General features: G+C 43.9%; 2 protein-coding genes across 2 annotated transcripts in view; one reads left to right on the top strand and one right to left on the bottom strand.

The window, feature by feature from the left end:
• Positions 1-15,147, top strand: part of CSPP1 (centrosome and spindle pole associated protein 1) — a 53,847-nt gene extending 38,700 nt beyond the window's left edge. Inside the window, exons 28-33 of the mRNA XM_042840081.1 lie at positions 465-605; positions 3,675-3,715; positions 4,998-5,061; positions 7,679-7,788; positions 11,751-11,901; positions 13,637-15,147. Coding sequence (XP_042696015.1) covers positions 465-605; positions 3,675-3,715; positions 4,998-5,061; positions 7,679-7,788; positions 11,751-11,901; positions 13,637-13,863 — 734 coding nt within the window. The 3' untranslated portion in view covers positions 13,864-15,147. The remainder of the gene's footprint in view (positions 1-464; positions 606-3,674; positions 3,716-4,997; positions 5,062-7,678; positions 7,789-11,750; positions 11,902-13,636) is intronic.
• The window catches only part of ARFGEF1 (ADP ribosylation factor guanine nucleotide exchange factor 1), an 83,845-nt gene continuing 78,537 nt past the window's right edge, over positions 14,962-20,269 (bottom strand). Inside the window, exons 35-39 of the mRNA XM_042840080.1 lie at positions 19,314-19,453; positions 18,785-18,953; positions 18,036-18,174; positions 17,109-17,226; positions 14,962-16,397 (exon numbers count right to left, since the gene is read on the bottom strand). Of these exons, the coding sequence (XP_042696014.1) occupies positions 16,233-16,397; positions 17,109-17,226; positions 18,036-18,174; positions 18,785-18,953; positions 19,314-19,453 (731 nt within the window). The 3' untranslated portion in view covers positions 14,962-16,232. The remainder of the gene's footprint in view (positions 16,398-17,108; positions 17,227-18,035; positions 18,175-18,784; positions 18,954-19,313; positions 19,454-20,269) is intronic.

The raw sequence follows: 20,269 nt of genomic DNA, 5'->3' as shown, positions 1-20,269 counted from the left end.
AATACATGTAATTTTGATGGAGAAATGTTTTTCTTTTCCAAAATGTTTGTCAACTGTTGAATATTGATTCAAAGAATGCTTTGAAAGATTTTAATTTGATAAATTGTTTAATTATATGATTTGAGCTGTTCTCATAACATTTCTAATTTGATCGATGGACACCCCCCAAAATGCCTTCTAGATTTTGGAGGGAGAAAGCATTGCTCTTCTCTGTAAGGGCCTTCTGGCTGGAGATGTCGTTTTGAAGTTAAACAGGAGTGCAAGCTCTTTAAAATGAGGGTATATCAGCCTGCATCTCTTATGCCTGCCATAAAGGTGTGCTACTAAACAGCTTGGGAGATAGAATGCCATTGTCACCATTCTTTTTAATGTTTCTTCTGACTGTGAATGTGTAACTGCTTTAAAATTTCTTTTCCAGAAACATTAGTTTGAAGTAAAATTCTTATTTCCTATCTTTGTTCTAGATTCTGAAACACGTGTAGGCTTAAGGCAAATGTATCCTGATCCTCCAAAAGATGACCAGACTCTAGAAATTCAACAGCAGGCTCTGTTGAGAGAGCAGCAGAAGAAACTTGACAGAATGAGAATGAGGAGAGAAGCAGAAGGTAAGGAATGAATGGACCGAGATAATTTTAGTGGCTTTGTCTATTGCTTTTGTATTGATGAAGGTTTTTAAAAAATGGCAGCTCTGATTTTACCTTGATGTTCCCTGTCAGCACTGCAGCACAGAAGTGTAAAGCACTTCTGTTCACCAGAACACTGAATTCTGTCACATTAAAAAGCACAGAAGTATTGAATGTCTTCTTTTAAAAATTAGTGTGACTATTTCTCCTTATTTCCCTGAAAGGAATTTAATTACTGCTTCGTGCTTGCTTCAGAACAATGCAGGAGAGAATTAGGTTTCTTACTTTCTGTTAAAGAAAATCATAGAGCAGTAAAAATCTTCAGCTGATACCTGGTGGAGGTGTTAGCAGTAAGTCCCTCCCAGCACCTTTTCAGTTCTCGCTGGAGGAGATGGCTTTGAAGCTGTATCAGTTATAGTGCAGCCAATGTGTCTTCTTCTACTTTTATCTCTTAGTACTAAATTCCTTTTATGTTTGTAGTCATGGTTTGAATGTTTCACAGATTCAGAAATCTGTATCCTAGAACAGACTTTGCTTTAGAAATCATGTGTAAGATTTTGCAACTTGCTAGCAACTCCAGAATGGGTGGATGTTTTGGTGTTCTAGCAAGGTGGGCAGTATTGCTTATGAATAATATAACATGGCAGTTACAAATCAGCATCTCTGTAACATCTTCTGGGCTGATTACAAGATTTTAAATATCACATAATGTCAAAATTGGGTGTGCAGGGTTGCGTTTAGTTTTGCCCTTTCTGGGGTGGACTGAAATTGTGTAAAAGAGGTCAGTAGTTTCAGTGGAGAACTGTGTGTTTCTGGTTTTGGTTTTCTTCCCATTGGAGTATTACTTAACAGGCAGTCTGAGAAGGCTCTGATTTAATGTTGCCTGGAGAGCAACCTCCACTAGCTGGAAAGCAAACTTACCTTTTTTCATTAGTTTTAAGGCTGAGTGGTTGTATTAGATGTAAGCTAATGCTGAATGGATACTGCAGTCTTATGTGGAGGCAAACTAGCAGCAGGCATTTTCTGCTGGAACACAAGGAGCTAATTTCTAAAATAACTTTCCACTGAATCTTACAGAGGATCCTCAAGCAGCCTTTTCTCTCTCTCAATCCCATTTACTGCTTTACAACATCATTTATAGCCTGTCAGCACGTACTGAGCTAGATAATTAGTTACCATGTTATCTCTGTATTTCCAGTTCATTTTCCTCAGAGACAAGTTCATCTTCTTCCCCTCAGTGAAAATCGATGAGCAGTTTTATTGTCTGATATGAGGCAGACAGGAAGATGAATTAAAGCAATATGTATTGTGGATAAGAGGCCGTGTTACAGGCTGTTGTGGCAAAGGCTTTCCTGTTTCATCATACTGTATGATAGTGTGCATTGCCTTACCAGCTTAAAACAAATATTTGTAGAGAAGGCTGTGGGGAGACCTCATTGCAGCCTTCCAGTATTTAAAAAGGGGATTATAAACAGGAAGGAAATCAACTTTTTACAAGGGTAACAGTGATAGGTCAAGGCAAAATGTTTTCAAGCTCAAGGAGGGAAGGTTTAGATTGGATATCAGGAGGAAGTTCTTTACAGAGAGAGTGGTGAGGTGCTGGAACAAGCTGCCCAGAGAGGTTGTGGGTGCTCTATTCCTGGAGGTGTTCAAGCCCAAGTTGGTTGGGACCCAGGGCAGCCTGGTCTAGTACCAGATCTGAAGGTGGTTGGCTCTGCCTGCAACAGAAGGGTTTGGAGGCTGGTGATTGTTGGTGTCCCTTCCAGCCCAAGCCATTCTATGATTCTGTGGCTGTCCATAGGACTGCTAGCAGCTACTTCTGGGATGATAAATAGTGTAGTTTACACTCTTTTTTTCTTCTTAATTCACAAATATATTTAATAAAAGAAAAGCAAATGAAATGTACAGAATACCTGTGAAGATGAAGATAAGAAAAGAAAAATACACTAGAAAAGGCAGTATAATCTTATAATAGGAAGGCCATATACTTTCAGGTTCTCACGTATAGCTTGGAAAGTTCAGATTCACAGAATCATAGGGGCTGGAGGGGACCTCTAGAGGTCATCAGGTCCAGTCCACCTGCAAAGCCCCCTACAGCAGGCTGCACACGTAGGAGTCCAGGTGGGTCTTGAATATCTCCAGAGAAGGAGAATCTGGAGCCTCCCTGGGCAGCCTGTTCCAGTGCTCTGTCACCCTCACTGTGAAGAAGTTCCTTTGCATGTTGGTGCAGACTTTCTCTGCTCCTGTTTATGGCTGTTTAATTGCTGTCTCATCTGCAGTTATTTAAGCTGGTGTGTTTTCTCATTACCATGTCCTAGTTTCACTGGGGTTCAGCAGTGTGCAGAGGGTGTCCCAAAACAAACTTCTTTCTAGCTGTGTACCTAAATGTCTTGTCAGATACAGTATTTCAAATAATGTGTAAAGATGTTAAGGTCTCAACTGGTGAAACTGGGGAGGGTAAAAGAGAAACCCAGGTATTCGTGCAGCAACCTTTTGTGCTCTCATGGGTTGATTTGATGTTTAAAACTACACATGTCCAACCCGGTAGTTTTTTGTTGCTCTCTTTTAAGAAGAAAAATCTTTTAATAAAAAATGTTTTAAAAATCTTTGATCCTTAAGTACCTTAACTATATGATATGTTTTGAATGTGGCCCAAGGCAATTGCTCAGGCAAGCTAAGAAGTTGGACACCCATGGTAAACCATCTCACAAATTGAGGTCTTTCTGATATATCCAGCCCTTCAGAAGTGTGTGCACTTGAGAACCCTCAAGTGAGAACCCTAGTATTCTCAGAAATAATATGCTATTGACTCCTGTTTGATTTTTCTGGTAATACTTATGTTGGCATTCAGACACTTTACTGATCTTCGGAGTTTTCAGGTGTTCGGTTAAAATGTATACAATTTTAAAGGAAGTTGTAGTAATTGACAGTGGTTTTTCTCTTCCATGTAGTAGCAGAAGTTTTGTCAGCACGTCGTGTGTCAGTGTTATCTCTTTTCTTATGACACTGTAATTATTTGATCTTTTCTCTATGTGGTTCTCATGGATGAAGATGATTCTCCTTCTGGCTACAACCCACAAACCATGGGACTGGTAAGAACAAAACAGGTTTTAAAAAAAAAAAAAAAAAAAAAAAAAAAAAAGTAATACTGTGCTTTTTTCAAGCACAAGAAATGCTTAATGCTTATTAAATTGTGTGGCTTGTACAGAATTTGGAGGAAAGAATTACAGCCAAGATAGTGAGCTTCTTTAATGCTATTGCTTAATAGAATGATTAACAGGTTCTTAAGCTTGACGTGGAAGTTGTTTATTTTTGTATATAGAGATTGTTTGATTCATTAGCTTCCTTTTTTAATATTCATCAATACTTACTTTATATTCATACGATGTTAGATTGCTGCTGGGAGTGTGAATTAGTGGAAGCAGCTGAGCCAGCAGCAGTAGCTCTGAATCCACGTGACTTGAGTGATGCACACTGTCTCAAAGGAGAAGTTTATTTTCTGGTGTAAATAAAGCCAAATGGAGTGCTATCAGAATTGGGTTTTTATTTTTTTTCACTAACCTAACTGCAGAACAGCAGACTTCAGTGGTGTTTTGTGGGAGTGTGGGCCCATATATGGTGGAAGACTGCAAGGAACAGCCGTTAGCCTCAAGGATAACACTATAACTTCATGCAGAAACGAAATATTACTGAGCAAATGGAAAATATACATCACCTCAATGCATGTTAGAGTTGTAAATTAATACCTGAAATTCTTCTCCAGAGCAGTGGTTTGCAGTAAAAAGTTTGTTTCCCCTTGTTTCCTCAAATAGTTTCCACTGCTTTGATTTTTGTAGTGATTTTCAAGTTGAATTTCTGCTGCAAATGGTTGCAACTATGCAGTGAACTGTAAGCAATGATCTTAATGCTTGTTATTATTAGGAAGATATTTGGTGCTTTAATACCACAGATTGCATGTGGTGGGATAAGCAAAAATATGAGGAGTCTTCCCTCTTTTGATCAGAGCTTTGGACAAACCTTGGGTGCAGGCCTGCTGCCGGCTTTGTCCTGTGGTGTAAAGCTCAGGTGGTGACTGTTATGCACCCCTTGATGGATATGGTGGCTTACACAGACTGCCACAACCATTGCCACGTGCAGACAATTTCAGCAAATGGTGCTGCAACAGAGAAGTCCAAAAACTACTGCGTAAGGAGAACATGAGCTATTTGAAAAGATGCACTTTTTTGCAGCTGTGAAGTATAGAATAGTGCAAAACACTGCATAGCTGCTGTTTCCTTTGCAGAGCTTCAGCAGATGTTAAATGTACGTTATTTATAATTAGGTAATAGATATTGAGGCATCTGACTTTGCAAGTCTTCTGCTTCCCCTTTGCAGTTCAGGAATGACTCCCACGAATCCTTGAAAAATTTGCTGTTGGAATCCGACAGTGCTTTTATTGGTGAGTTTCTCTCTTTTAGCACATGAGGAGTGCACAAATGTACCTTTTAGCATAGTGATACTTTTCTGAACAGGTTATTGCTGTTTCAGAAGCTGCTGTGGGTATAGCAACTGTGATTATTTTTTTTTTTAAAGTGATAAAGTAAATTATGCCATCAGTACAAATGCAGATCTTTATGGAATTGTACTGCAGTAAACTTGCATGGATCACACCTAAAGTCAACAACTCTGCTAAGAGCCTTAGGCTGCTTTATGTCTTTTTGTGAGAAGGCATCTTTCTGTGTAATGCTCTCTCTGGGATGTCGCCTTGCTGGGGAGCTTTATTCGTTTATTTTTATTTCTAATAAAAGCCAGAAATGAAACAAAACCGAAAACCAACCAGCACAGGTCTCTAAAGTGTTAATTTTCCATTAGTAGGCATTACAGTTCCTTGAAATTCTCTTTATCATCTAAGGGAAGTAATCTTATACGGTTTTTATTCTCTGCTATGGGGAAGATGCAGTACTTTTTAATGAAACTCAGTATTTTTCCACATACTGATTATAATCACATCTGGCTTTGCTTAAAAACTTTTTTTTTAATTTGAAATATATTTGGACTTACTCTATTAACATATGGATCCTGGTGAACCTGACATTAGGAGGGGCACAGGGTGTTGCTTTCAGCCTTGTTCAATGCATTTGGTGCTTTCTGTAGTCTTACATTCTTCGAATTAGGAAATCCTATTTATTATTTACTGTTCAGATGATGAAAAGAAAGATGCTCAATGGTCTTAGATGAAGTGAGTGCATCAGTCTAGAATCTGGCCAAATAGCTTGCCTGTAATTTTGGTCAAGATGGGTGCCTGTGGAGAGATGTGAGCAGGAGGGCAGCTGTTGCTGCCCTGCAGGTGCTCTTCAACCCCCAGTGACACAGAGCTCTGAGGCTACCTGAGCCAAATGCTGCATGTTTACATTTAATATGCCTTGATAAGATGAGGCTTTGGCTCTCTGTCCTCTATGAACTGTATCCCCTCTTTTGGAATGCAGCGAATGTGGCCACTGAGGACAAGGAAAAGGCTGAGGTTCTCAATGCCTTCTTTACATCTGCCTTTAACAGCCAGATCAGTTATCCTCTGGGCTTTTTATGCCTCGATCTGGAAGTCTGGGATGCTGCTCAGAAAATGCCCCCAGCAATTCAGGTGGAGGCAGTCAGAGAGCTCCTCCTCCATCTGGACTGTCACAAGTCCATGGGACCAGATGGGCTGCACCCTCGAGTGCTGAGGGAGCTGGCAGAGGTGATTGCTGAGCCCCTCTTGGCCATCTATCAGTGCTCCTTGTTAACTGGTGAGGTCCCAGAGGATTGGAGGCTTGCTGATGTGACTCCCATCTTCAAGAAAGGCCGTAAGGAGGATCTGGGGAACTATAGGCCTGTTAGCCTGACCTCAGTACCAGGGAAAGTTATGGAGCAAATCATCTTGGATGACACTGCACAGCATGTGCATGGTGTCCAGGGGATCAGGCCCAGCCAGCACGGGTTCGTGAAAGGCAGGTTGTGTTTGACCAACCTCATCTCCTCCTATGCTGGATGACCAGTCTGACAGATGAGGGAAGGGCTGTTGATATAGTCTGCCTAGACTTCAGCAAAGCCTTTCACATGGTCCCTCACAGGCTTCTTCTGGGGAAACTGGCTGCCCGTGGTCTGAACAGATATACACTTCTTTGGGTAAGGAACTGGCTACAAGGCCATGCCCAGCGGGTCGTGGTGAATGGAGTGAAGTCCAGCTGGCGACCTGTTTCAAGTGGTGTCCCCCAGGGGTCAGTACTGGAGCCCATCTTGTTTAGTATCTTTATTGATGACCTCGATGAGGGCATTGAGTGCACCCTCAGTAAGTTTGCAGATGACACCAAGCTGGGAGGTGGTGTCGATCTGCCTGAGAGTAGGGAGGCCCTTCAGAGGGATTTAGACAGGCTGGACCACTGGGCTGAGGTGAATGGGGTGAGGTTCAACAAGGCCAAGTGCCGGGTCCTGCACTTTGGGCACAACAACCCCATGCAGCGTTACAGGCTTGGGGATGAGCGGCTGGATGAGTGTGAAGAAGAGAAGGACCTGGGGGTGTTGGTTGATGCTCAGCTGAACATGAGCAGGCAGTGTGCCCAGGTGGCCAAGAGGGCCAACGGCATCCTGGCCTGCATTAGAAACAGTATGGCCAGCAGGAGCAGGGAGGTGATCATCCCTCTCTACTCAGCCCCTCTACTCGAGGTGAGGCCACACCTTGAGTACTGTGTTCAGTTTTGGGCTCCTCACTACAGGAAAGATGTTGAGGTCCTGGGGTGTGTCCAGAGAAGGGCAACAAAACTGGTGAGGGGTCTGGAGCACAAACCTTATGAGGAGCGGCTGAGGGAGCTGGGGACACGGGGTAATGGCCGCAAGTTGTATCTGAGGAGGTTTAGATTGGACATAAGGAAGAACTTTTTCTCTTAGAGAGTGGTCAGGCAGTGTTCAAGAGGCGTCTGGATGACGTGCTGTGTGAAATGGTTTAGTGCTTGTGGTGGCAATGGAGAAGAGGAGATGGTTGGACTAGATGATCTTATAGGTCGTTTCCAACCTTGTGATTCTATGATTCTATGATTTTGCAGGTGCTAATGGAGAAACTTTTTCTGCCTTAGAAGAAATTGACCTATCATCACAGCTTCCACTTTCTGCAAGGGAGAGGAGACGAATAAAGAAGAAAGCACTGGAGTGCACTGTAAGTATGGTAACCAGATTGACTTAAATATGAAGACAGGACACAAACCTGTCGTTGTTGGACAGTGCTTGTGGTTCCTTAGTGGCTGGATGACATGGATACAGAGGGTGTACATGAATGGCTAGTTGCCCTTTTTGAAAGTATGCTGTTGTTGTGGTTTAACCTGGCAAGCAGCTGAGCATGATAGAGCTGTTTGCTCGCTCCCACCAGGTGGGTTAGGGGAGAGAATTGGAAAAAGTGCGCAAACTCCTGGGTTGAGATAATGGCAGTTTAATAAGAAAGAGGAAAAAATAAAGTACAAGAAAACCCCTACCCCACAAATCCAAAACAACACAAGAAGTGATGCACAACACAGTTGTTCACTGCTGGCCAACTGATGCCCCACCATTCCCTGAGGAATGGCAGCTTTCTGGCCAACTCCCCCAGTTTCAACATGGCAGCATGTAGACTAGAATCTGTTTTGTTGGTCTGGGTCAGCTGTCTTGGTTCTGTCCCCTCCCAGCTCCCTGCCCAATCCCAGCTGGGGTGGGCAGTGTGAAAAGCAGAAGAGTGCCTGCTTCAGCACACGCGCTGCTCAGCAATAACTAAAACCTCATTGTGCTGTCAACATTTTCCTCCCAGATCTAAAAGGTAGCCCCATACCAGCTAGAAGGAAGGAAATTAATTTTATTTTAGCCCAAACCAGCATAATAACTACCCCTCATTCCACACCATCTAACTCATGCTCAGGTCTTACTCTTTCCAATATGTCCTCACCAGCACCCTTGCCATCCTTTGATACAAACGTACAGATCTCATTGCTCTTTTTCTGTGGATTATCTCTTTAAAATGTCCATTGAGCTTATTTAGTCCACGACCTTGAGCTCCATCTGTCACAGCAGTCATTCAGGGCTGGAGAGATGGTGTGTGGTGTTGAATTGTTGCATGCTGAAGCCAAGCCAGGTTCCATTGTTCTATTGCTATACACTAGTGAGAAGAGCCTGGCCTCATCCCTTTGCCTCCCACCTCTCTTTAGATAGTTATAAACATTTATCAGATCCCCCTCTCAGTCTTCTTTTCCCCATGCTGAACAGATCCAGCTTACTTAGCTTTTCCTCATAAGGGAGATGTTCCAGGCCCTTAATCATCTTTTTGGCCCTCCACTGGACTCCTTTCTAGGCGATCCCTGTCTTTGAACCAAGGAGCTCAGAACTGGACACAAATTATTGGCTGGAGGTACACAGCAGACTTCCTCATCTTTATGCATTACCCCCCAAGTGCACCCAGGTCCTTGAGAAAAAGCAGCCTTATGCATGGGTTTGCCTTTGCTTGAGGCAGGACTAACCCATACTGTGGTGCCCTACACACAGGGCTCTACAGGGACTTTATCTCCTTCTACAGAGCATAAGAGTTTTTTCTGGGCAGGGCCAGCTTGACTGGCAGATCTCTGAATGTTGATTAACCAGGTGACTTTTGTTAAACGTGTGCCCCAGTGTTTGAATATCCCAGCACCCATTGCTCTCAATGTAGTTTTTAACAGTCCATTGTATCATTCCATTTTCCAGAGGCTGGTGCATGGTGGGGAATGTGATGTACTCACTCAGTGCTGTGCTCCTTGGCCCAGGTGTTTATGGGGTTGTTTCAGAAATGAGTCCCATTGTCTGACTCAGTTCCTTCTGGAGTGCCATGTCACCGTAAGACCTGCTTTTTAAGGCCCAGGATGATATTTTGGGTGGTGGTGTGGAGCACGAAATACATTTCCAGCCATCCAGTGTTTGCTTCCACCATTGCAAGTATATGGCACTTGCCATTATTGTGAGTGAGAAGGTGATAGAATCCGCCTGCCAGGCCTCCCTGTATTTATGTTTCAGCCATTGCCCTCCGTACAAAGAGGCTTGCTTGGCTTGCTTAACTCCAGCATATTTCACATCTGTGGATAACCTGTGCAACAGTGTCTGTGGTCAAATCCACCCCTTGATTCTTATCCCATCTGTATGTTGCTCCTCTTTCTTGATGGCCTGAAGCGTCATGGCCATAGTCATAATTCACCTTTACACTGCCAGTCAAGATCTACCTGAGTCACTTCAATCCTAGCAGCCTGCTCTGCCTGTTGGTGGTTCTGGTGTTCTTCAGTGTGTGAAGACTCTTGGGTAGGTGGGCATCTACACGTTGTGCTGTTACCACCGTGTTCTCTACCTGGGCAGCAATATCATGCCACACTGCGGTGACCCAGATGGGTTCATCCTGGAATCTTAGTGTATGTCTCAGCTCACCCAGGGGCAGGGATCAGAAGGTTTTTGTCTTGTTTATGAGTTCTGTCGCATCCACCTCCTGTTCTTATGAATGCTTTGTGGCAATTTGCTTCTTCTGATGCTTTCTCCTGCTCTCTGTTTAGGAGAAGCTGCTTCTTCCCTTACTGAGTGAGCTGACTTCTGCTCCCATTCTTTCTTCTTGGATACCTGTGACAGTTCAGCCATGGTGTCCGTTGCAGGGGTTGGATTATCCACAGTGTTGTTGTGGGTCTGTTGCTGTTAGATCCAGAGGCTGTCTCTTCCTCTTGAAGGTGGTGACTGGGGTCAAATGAGGCTAGGAAGGTCAAACCCCGGCATGCTGCAGTGATTTGTGTCTCTTTGGAGCTGCCAGGTGATGGTGTAACTTTTTTCAATCACTTTTTTCATATCTCTGCACTTGTTTAGAGTGAAGTTTCAATGCATTGGAGGTGCCCTGTGTTCTGGGTGCCTGCTCATGCCTTTGCAGCTGTCTTGCCTTGGGGCAGAGCTCTGGGTGGTGGTCTCAAATAATTGTTTAGCCTTAGAACGAAACCTGAAACGTGCTCAGGAGACACAGCAATAACAACGTGCTGGTTTGGGTATCCCAAAGGTATACACAAATCTTAAGCATTCTTCTAATTGACCAGGAGGAGAAGGGTTGACTCTCAGAGAAGAAAAGGTAAGAAGTGTAATTGCTGATAGTTTCCAAAGAACAAGGATGGCAGCAATGCTGAGTGCAGCAGTAGATTATGCTTTCATCACTTTGTGAGTGTTATGCAGTACAGCAGAGTGAGAAGACCCAAAGCAATCTTTAACCAGCCCTCTGCGCTGATAAACAGCAAAACGGGGAGCAAGTACAGCAAGAAAGGAATTGCACCAAGCAGCCCTGAGAGCAGCCCAAGCAGCCCTGAGAGCAGCCAAAGCAGCCCTGACAACAACCAAAGCAGCTTTGAGAGGAACCAGAACAACTCTGTGAGCCAACAAATGAACATTGTGGACAGCAACTATTAAAATAATGTGATAATTATGAAAAAATACAAGCAAACGTGTTCTCTCTAACACGCTGTGGTCAGATCTGTTGCTGTCTCAGCCCGCGGCCCGTGTTGGGCACCAAAAGGAACGCAGTGGTGTAATGCAGCAGCAGCTCAGTACCACACCGTCGTTTTGCACTCCTCCAGGGGAGCTGGGGGAGAGAATTGGGGAAAGGTTAAAAAAATAAGTGTGAGAACTCACGGGCTGAGGTAAGGACAGTTTAATAAGAAGGAAAAAAAGAATAAGCAAAATGAAGAAAAGAATGAATAAAACAAAAGCGATGCACAATGCAATGGCTCACCAGCAGCCAGCTGTACCCAGACAGTCCCCAAGCAGCAGCAGCCCCTCTGCCAGCTCCTCTGGTTCTACCGTTGCCTGTGTTTTGTCACATGAGATAGCTCTCTGGCCAGTTAGGTCAGCTGTCCTGCTTATGTTCCTTCCCAGCAGCTGCTGCACCCCCAGCTCCTTGCCGGCAGGGTGGTGTGAGAAGCTGAAGAGTCCTTGACTTGATGTAAGCACTGCTCTGCAATAACTAAAACACCAATGTGCTATCAACATTGTTTTCTTCCTGAATCTGAAACGTGGCACTGCCTCAGCAGCTATGAAGGAAATTAACTCTGTCCCAGCCAAACCGGGACAGCTATGTAACTGCAGGATTTCTGTGTTTTTCATTTGCTGCAGGAAGATGTCCCACCAGCCCAGACACCGATGCTGCAGCCTGACAGTGTGTCTTTGCACTCCGACTTCAGCCTGGATGTTGATCAGATGAAAGGCAAAAACGAAGAACGAGTGCGCAGGCTGACCGAGCTCCAGCAGAGATCTGCTCACTTAGGTATGCCCGTGTGCTAGGATTTACTGTGTCATCTCTAGATAGGTACAGCAGTCAAAGGAACTTGTTCATACACTGCCTGTAGCTGAGCAGGGAGTGCCTGGCTCCAATAGAAATTACTTACCGAGGTCGGTAACCGTTGTGAGAGGCTTCCAACAAGCTTCAAGCAGCATGTTGTAGATGAAGCTTAGAAGAGCACAGTGGGACAAGATGCTCTGAGTGCTGCCTCGTCACGCTCTGCTGCTTGTCCCATCCGTACCACTGCTCATACTGCAGGGTGCTGTGTGGGTTACAGCAGCACGGTGGCGATGCTGAGGGAAAGAGAGCGAACCCTGACTGTTGTTGGTGGGAGGCCCGGCCTTTCATTTTTCATGCGATGTGATTTGTGCTAATGAATTCTTTCATGTAAGACAGAAGTCTTTTTTTCATTGAGGCAGTCGCTGTGCTGTCTGGTAATTACAGTGTCAGTACCTTTTTTATAAGCACTGTGAGAGTGTGAGATGAATGAGATTACAGCTGCTGACAGGTTTTCTGTTTCTGTAGCTATGGGTTCTCTTGCGATGTTTTTTGTTTGTTATAACCACCTTGCTCAGATTTTTAGTGAATATGGAGGTAGGGTTTTTTTTCCTTCTGTAATCCAAACAAATGGGTTTGCTGATTTCAGTCCATCCAAATTAGTCCACTTTTGCCCTGTGAGCTTCTTTTGCTCTCTTCCCTCATTTTCTGTCATCTCTTCTTTGTAACCATTCGTACTTCCAGCTGCTGGAGGAGGTAAATAAGAACAGAGGCTGCATCTGCCCAAATTTAAGTACTACTGTCTCTCGAGACAGGAGCAATGAAAATAAGTGCTGTATGTCTTCTTCATATTCCTATATGATAATAGTTATAAAAAAGAATCACTGATATTCTGTGCTGTACTGTGCCTAAGATATAAGGTCTGTATCTATGGCTGACCTGCAAAACCAGTAATAATAGCCTTCAGAGTGGTAGTGGACCCATGTTCTGAAGGGAAGCAATTGGTGGCAGCAGGCTCAACAAGCCCACTTCTTGGAACGACATTGCATTACGGTTCCTACGGTGCCATCTGTGCAGGTAATTGCATTTGCCCTGCTTACCAGTGCTAAACTGTTTATTTCTTGGGTGTGAACAGAGTGTCTCACTGAGCGTGCTCAGCCATAATGCTGTCACTCAGTGGCTTCATTCTTCCCTGCGTGTGTGCACTGGTACACGAGATATGCCTTTGTGCCAAGAGGCTTGGGGTGAGCAGCTGGGCAGGCACAGTGGGGTCTGCCCACATCAGCCCTGTGTTGGTGTGGCCCAGGAGAGGCTGTTGGCATTGGGCATGGAAGGCCTGTGGGGATGTACCTGCAGTGGGCCCTGACCTGCATAACATCTGAAATGAGTCTTAAAAACAGCAATTCTTTCTTGCTTTTGTTCCTGCTTAGTCCAGACAAGTCAGCATGATTGGTGTAGGGATGATGATGTCTCTTCGGGAGGAAGTTTTTCACACAGAGGTGGTGACGCACTGGAACAGGCACTGGAACCAAGGAGGTTGTGGATGCCCCATCCTGGAGGCATTCAAGGCCAGGCTGGATGTGGCTCTGGGCAGCCTGGTCTGGTGGTTGGTGACCCTGCACACAGCAGGGGGGCTGATACTAGATGATCATTGTGGTCCTTTTCAACCCAGGCCATGTTATGATTCTCCTTCAGCACGCTTGTGTTGTTCCTCTCCCCACAGGTGAGGATGTTGCCCTAGGAGAAGCAGATGACTTGCTGAAGCCTCCTCCATCCAAGGACAGCCGCCCGCCCAGTTCTGTTGACTCCATTGCCACAGAGCCCTGGCTGCGGCCGGGAACGGCAGCAACGCTCCACAGGTTCCTGACGGAGCAGCAGAGCCCAGCAAAGCTGTCTTCTGAGGGCACGCTGCCGCTGGGCTGGCAGGGCCTCTCCACTGCACACGGCTGAGCACAGCCTGAATGGAACCCACATGTGCCTTGCAGCAAGGGAAGGGAGCGTCCTGTTTGGCACTACTGCACTTTTAGAGTCTCTCATAGGGATAGCTGTACTGGATGTGAATAGCGTGGAGCTCTGTGTGCAATTACAAGTAGCAATAATGAAGAAATGGAAGCTGCAGTGCAGTGGGGATTCTGTACTACAGGGTGGTGGAAGTGGGGCAGTGAAGTATTTTGGCATTTTTTGCACTTTTTATACAAGTTAGTTTCAGCCTTGGAGGCGAATTTGCAAGGAACAGCGTGTGTGGGAATTTGATATTAAATCAGAGTTACATTTTACCTTTGCTCATAGCAAAACTCCAGGACTGTTTGCAAACAGAGGCACAACAGCAGAGATGCAGTTTGAGCTTTTCCCAAAAGGATGAACAGCCTGGAGGAGGCCACTTCCCAGTGCTGAATGGGGGCTGTGGTGCTGAGGAGGTGAGCAGTTACATGGAAGAAGGTCTGTTAGCAGTATATCTTACCTTCCTAACTTGGTTTGTGTTGGAGTATATATTTATGTTTCTGATTCAGGTGATAATAAATTATTTTGTTACTAAAAATCTGAAAGCAGGCTGAAGTAGCATTAGTGCTGCAGTTGCTGTCACTTCCCTTCTCATGAAGGAAGCGGAGTGCCAAGGCCCTCTTCAAAGCAGGAACAACCCATGGAGCGAGAGCTGAGCAGAAGCTCTGCTCTTCAGCAGTGTCCACAGCTTTTAGCACAACCCCATTCCCTCTCGCTTACGGTTACCCCCCTTGGCCCCCACCATGCTGTTTGCATTTGAATGCTGTTGGTTCTTCAAAAAGGATTCTCCAAATCTTTCCTAAGAGCTCAGTAGGCAGTGCTCTTTTTGCTACACCCCAGAAAGTCATAATGTTTTATGAGTGCAAACTACACAGAGGTCAGGCCCTTTAATTCCTGTCAGTGGCTTTTCCCCAGCTCCTGCACTCAGCTGCTTCCAGCTCTGCCTTCCAGCACCCTGCTGCTGCCTGCTCTGTTCCTCTCCCTCAGTTCCAAGTCATGGATCCGTGGCAAAGGAAGGTATAAAACAAGTGCTGTTGCTTAGGCTGGTTTTGATTGCACTGATGAAAGAGTTCAAAAACTTTATTGACCTATAACCCGATTAGAGTATGCCAGATGAGAACCAAATATTGTACAGAAAGTTGTACAGAATTTTTTTTACATAGAAAACTTTACATATCTGTACCATATACATTTTGTCCATCTGAAAAAAATTTCTACATCCATTGTAATACAGAATGCTTGACAATCTCGTCTTTTAACCATCAGAGCACAATTCACAGTATGAATACATTTCCAATAAATTTAACCATCCCCCAACCATGCCCGATTTGTTACTCGAATATATTCAACATTAAATTCTGTACATCTGAGTGAAATCTACATCAAACAAAAAAACATGTGACAGCAGACACAACCTAGACTTGTTTGCAGTGATTCAAGTTCCTCTCCTCGAAGGATCATCGTTTTGATGGCTCGTTATACTGAGAAGCCCTAAAACAAGTATATTACAGGTAGTTCAGTCAGTCGTGGTACTTCTACCTCTGCTCTTGACCAAAGTCAGCAACACTAACTGCTGGGCTACAACGAAACCAGAGAAATAAACCACAACCCCCCAAAAATAAACCCAAACTTCTAGTGCATTTGGTAAACAATTCAGTGGTATGGGTTTTCAACAAATCAAAAATACAGAAATAAAACAATTCAGGAAGAACTGTATAGTGTTAAAGAGTTTATATTACAGACCTGCATCTCTGTACATTTTCACAGAAGGATGATTACCGATGTCTCAGTCAGCCTGAGTGTGCAAAAAATCTTAGAATATCAGACATAGTCGCTAAATAACTTTTACCATCAACAATAATCTCCTTTTTCTTTTCACTATAAACATTTGATCCTTCAAAATACAGCTCTCCTGAGTTGTACTTCTCGCAGAAGCTCAATCCTTTACATAGAGTTCTTTGGGTACGTTTTCCTTTCACACCCGCCACAACCACGTGTTGCTATACTGCTGTCTAGGACAGGAAAGGATGGCGCAGCCCAACGCTGACGAGGGGACTGTGCTGAAAACTGGCTCTGTGCTCAGCACCGGCCAGGGCAGAGAAACCCATGGACAATCCATCAGGAAACAAAGGGACTGGAGTGTTGCAAGCCTTAATTACAGGTGTAAGCATCTGTACCATTCATCCTTAGACACACACTGCCTGCCGTACAAAGAAACCATTGCTATGGATGCCCAGACAGAACGGCTCAGCTCGCTGGTCCTTTTATTTAGCTGAGGAGTTCAGGCTTTTAAGGGAGCAACCCCCAGTCACTACGTGCTACTGCTTGCTGATTGCAGACTCGTGCTCTGCTGGTTGGGATATCTGAAAAACCACGCCGATCCGCAGGAAAAACCTTCGCAGAACAGCCCGGAGTTCAGGGATAAGGTCAAACTGCATAATTTCACACAAGAGAGGATAGTAGAAAGAGGCGTGAGCCTTGAACTGGGGAGAAAACAAACAAACAGCCAGGTTATTCCATAATGCACCAGCACACCTCAGAAAGCCTGCGAGTGAAGAATTTTAAACGCTCTCCTAAGTCAAGGTGAGAAATCCATGAAGTGACAAGCCAAAGCATCACCGTAACAGGAGCTTGCAGTGCTGGGATAAGGCTAAGGCAGCTGTCAAGCCTTCTGACATGCTCACTGGCTGCACACAGATCTCTAACTCTTACTCCTCACCAGGAAGAATTCTGCCCTTATCCGTTATGTCTGTGGTTGTGGTTGGCCTTGTTCACTTAATAATTCAGCCCAGTTCTGCTAGAAATGGTGGGAGATCTAAATACAGATTTATTTAATCCAGAACTGCTTTGGAAAAGGTCAAGGTGACTCACGTGCAACATGGGAAGCAAAAGCAGGAGTTATTTCCAGGCACTTTGAAAGCAGTACCAGCCACTAACCCTTCTCAGCAGGAGAGGCATAAAAGCGACTCAAAACACATTTCTAAACAATTTTAGCATCTTTAAAATATTCTCAGACAGCTCAGCAGTCACTGTACCCCCATTCTGCAATGCAGCCGTTGGTAACCAATGAGTGCAGCTGCAACACAGATTCCTACAATACACAACCCTACAGAGCAGCAGGAACTTCTGAAGCAAAGAGCTGCTGGTTTGGAATGATACTTAATGCAGCATTTCAAGTAGTTCCCATTACCTACCCTTTCATCACTTATCTTCAGAACTTTTGTCAAAAATAAGAGCAGTAGATTAGTCCAGGCCTCCCGATGGCTTTCTGATGTGAGAGTAAGAAAGTAACTCAGAGCCTCACTGCAGACACTGGAGAGAGAAGACACAACCCAGTAACTCACACTGTATTTTGAGCTCTACTATAAGGTGAGCTTTGGCTTTGTAAGTAGCCACACCAGCATAGAAAACTGGCACAGAACCACATTGCTCTGGGAAAGCCACTGGGAGTCTCATGATTAACAAAAGTGGTGGCTTTGCTCAAATGAAAACCAAAACCCAGTGCTGAACAGGATGATGAACTGCAATAGCCGTGTTTGCACGTCTACATAAATGGTACCAAATGCTCTCTGAGGGGTGTTAGAATGCAAGACAAAATGATACAACAGACTGAACCTTGTGCTGATGCAAGAACACACTTTTTCATCTTTGCTCCAAGTCCTTTTAATAGACTTGGTCTATGAAATCTTAAAATACTTCCATTCTTTCTCCACCATGGTTTGAAGGCCTCTGTTATTCCAACTCTGGCTTGAAGGACTTTGCAAAGTAAGAACGTTCAGGTAAATCTGAGTGGAGTATAATTAATATTCAACGATGCAAAAAACAACATGCCACAAGCTTCTATGTGCCCACAGTATCCTGAAAGCCTGCGCTCATTTCTACAGATGAGAACCAACAGCATCAGCTCCCTAAAACAGCTGAAGTTACTGGGGAGAAAAAAAAAAGAAAAGTTTGATATATACATATATTTTTTGTAAAAATCCCTCACTGACCCACATGCTAGCTGGGACCACCACCACACAGTGCTGTTCAGTCAAATAAGTGTACTACAAACAAGCAAACCCAAACCAGCACGTTCTTTACAGAGATAACATTAGCAGGTTCTGCTATACAGCCCTTACTTTAGCAGCCTTTGCTGGACTTCTTCCCACGCGCTGGTTCGGCTTTCATCCATGTACATGCGGAACAGAATGCGTAACCCACAGGCAAGACTGCTTGTCTCCTGCTTCAGAAGATTGGGCTTGGACTTGCCTTTAAAACCTAAAGAAATTCAAAGAACCCATTCAGGGCTTTGTTTGTTTCACTGAAGTTTTTGGTACCTCTCCTGAGCATGTCCTGCATATAGACAGCATACTACACATGTTATATTTGTTAACATACAACACACAACACATATGAACAGAAATAATACATGTTTATACAAATATATGCATTTAAGTATTTATTTTATAATGTATACTATGTATTTATAGATTAATATTGCTAATTTTAGTGCAAGGAATAGGTTGAACTGCTCCAGTACAGAGATTCCATTTTCAACCCGTTTTGGAAAACGCCACAATTTCAAGAGCAGACTTGTTAGCCCCACAACCCTCCTAACACTGTTTTGGACCTGTAGTTTCCAAACACAGGACTCACACCTACAGCCAGTGTTTAACTTGGCAGCTGTGTACACCCAAAGGCAGCCCCTTACATCTTTGGAAATTCAAAAGGCATTTGCATCCAAATAGATGCGGCCTCCTTCACTTAGGGATGTCTAAGGCTATAAAATTACAGCATCACTGTATTTTTAAACCTTTCTTACCCATCTATTCAAAGCAGAGCAGAATGTTCATGAAGAATCTCTCTCCACAGAGACTGACTGACTCACCTGCTTTCCAGAGAGCAGTTCTTTGTTCATTGTTGGAATTAAACGCCTTGGCAAACCTGTGAGATTCTAGCAGACAATCGAGGAGTTTGAAAAGCTGCTGTGATGTCAGAAAACGATACATCCCTTGATCTTGTGTATCCACGTGGACATCAAAATCTACTGCATCTCTCTATTTGGGGAAAAAAAGATTTCAGGTCAGAATTGACAACTGCCTTCATGAAGCTCCTGTGACACTGCAATCCTACCATGTTTTCATCTGCAACTGTACTTAAACTTAAAACTGTATGAAAAATTGCACCCTCATCCCAGGTTGGAGAGATCTCTGAACAGCAAACATTCTAATCTCCACAGCATAGCACAGAAGCACAGCAAACCCCATTTTACACAAGCAGTAAAAGATCTCAACAGTCTGCTGCAAGTTCTCTAGCACTTCTAAAAGCTGTAAATTCGATGTTACAGGAGTTTATGAAACTTTGTCCACTTGAGAAAAAGCTGTCAAAGAGGGAATACACCTGTACATTTTACTTACTTGTGCTGCTGCTAGATTCTCTGCATCCTCTTTTTTGCTAGTTGCAGGGAAGAACACAATGTTGTCGATAGTCTGAATGAGTTCCAGCTGTACAACACACTTGATCAGAAGAGCAGCAAACAATTTCTGTTCTGGAAATTCTTTGAAAAAGAAATAGTGCTTAAAACACCAGAGTATTATCTTACTTCTCCAAAGCTGTTCTTCAGTTTATTCCTACAACAGCTCAACTTCAAGCACATAAACCAACTCCGGAATCTGCCCATCTAAATCACTGCTCTAAAATCAGGGCTGATGACCGTGTTAACAAGGAAGGCTTTAAAAAATTACTTCCTACCTTTTGCCAAGTCACCTGCCACGCACTGGGCAAACAGTCAGCATTACATAAAATCACCCAACTTAGCGACCCTGTTTTTAGCACCAGTGCAATGGCAAGAAGCAGCAGCTGGGAGACTGCCTGCAGGCAAAGGAGGCAAAAGATAACACTGGTATCACAGATGTTTGCCTTGTCCTTGGGGCAGTAATAGCACTAGGCAAGAGCATTTTAGGCAGCAATGCAAAACTTCACATAAGTATCTTAAAGGTTTGATATACTCTCTTCAGACCTGTCTACGTGTACTTGTTCTCACCTACTGATTTTATTGCTCTCTACACAGAAACAACTGTCTTCTTACAGAGAAAAACTACTCTCTGATACAGGACTGTAAGGAGAGCACAATTTTTAGTATTTTGCACTAAGTAAAAAGCCTACAAAAGCCAGCTGCATCTTTCTCACTTTTTAATGCACTGCTCAAAATTGCAGACCCCAAAGGAATTCTGTCATAATCTGTCATGGAGACAAAAATGTAATCCATGCCATTTTTTTCCCACCTGATTTTTCTTAAACTGCAGTTGGAGCTACAACTAAAGACATCACCTGCTAAGTACTACCCAACTGAAGACACCAAACCACTCAAACA

The sequence above is a fragment of the Centrocercus urophasianus genome, unplaced genomic scaffold (genome assembly GCF_019232065.1).
Source record: "Centrocercus urophasianus isolate 14NV4802_14NV808 unplaced genomic scaffold, USGS_Curo_1.0 seq_11, whole genome shotgun sequence".
NCBI lineage: Eukaryota > Metazoa > Chordata > Aves > Galliformes > Phasianidae > Centrocercus > Centrocercus urophasianus.
This window is presented reverse-complemented; position numbering and strand designations above follow the sequence as displayed.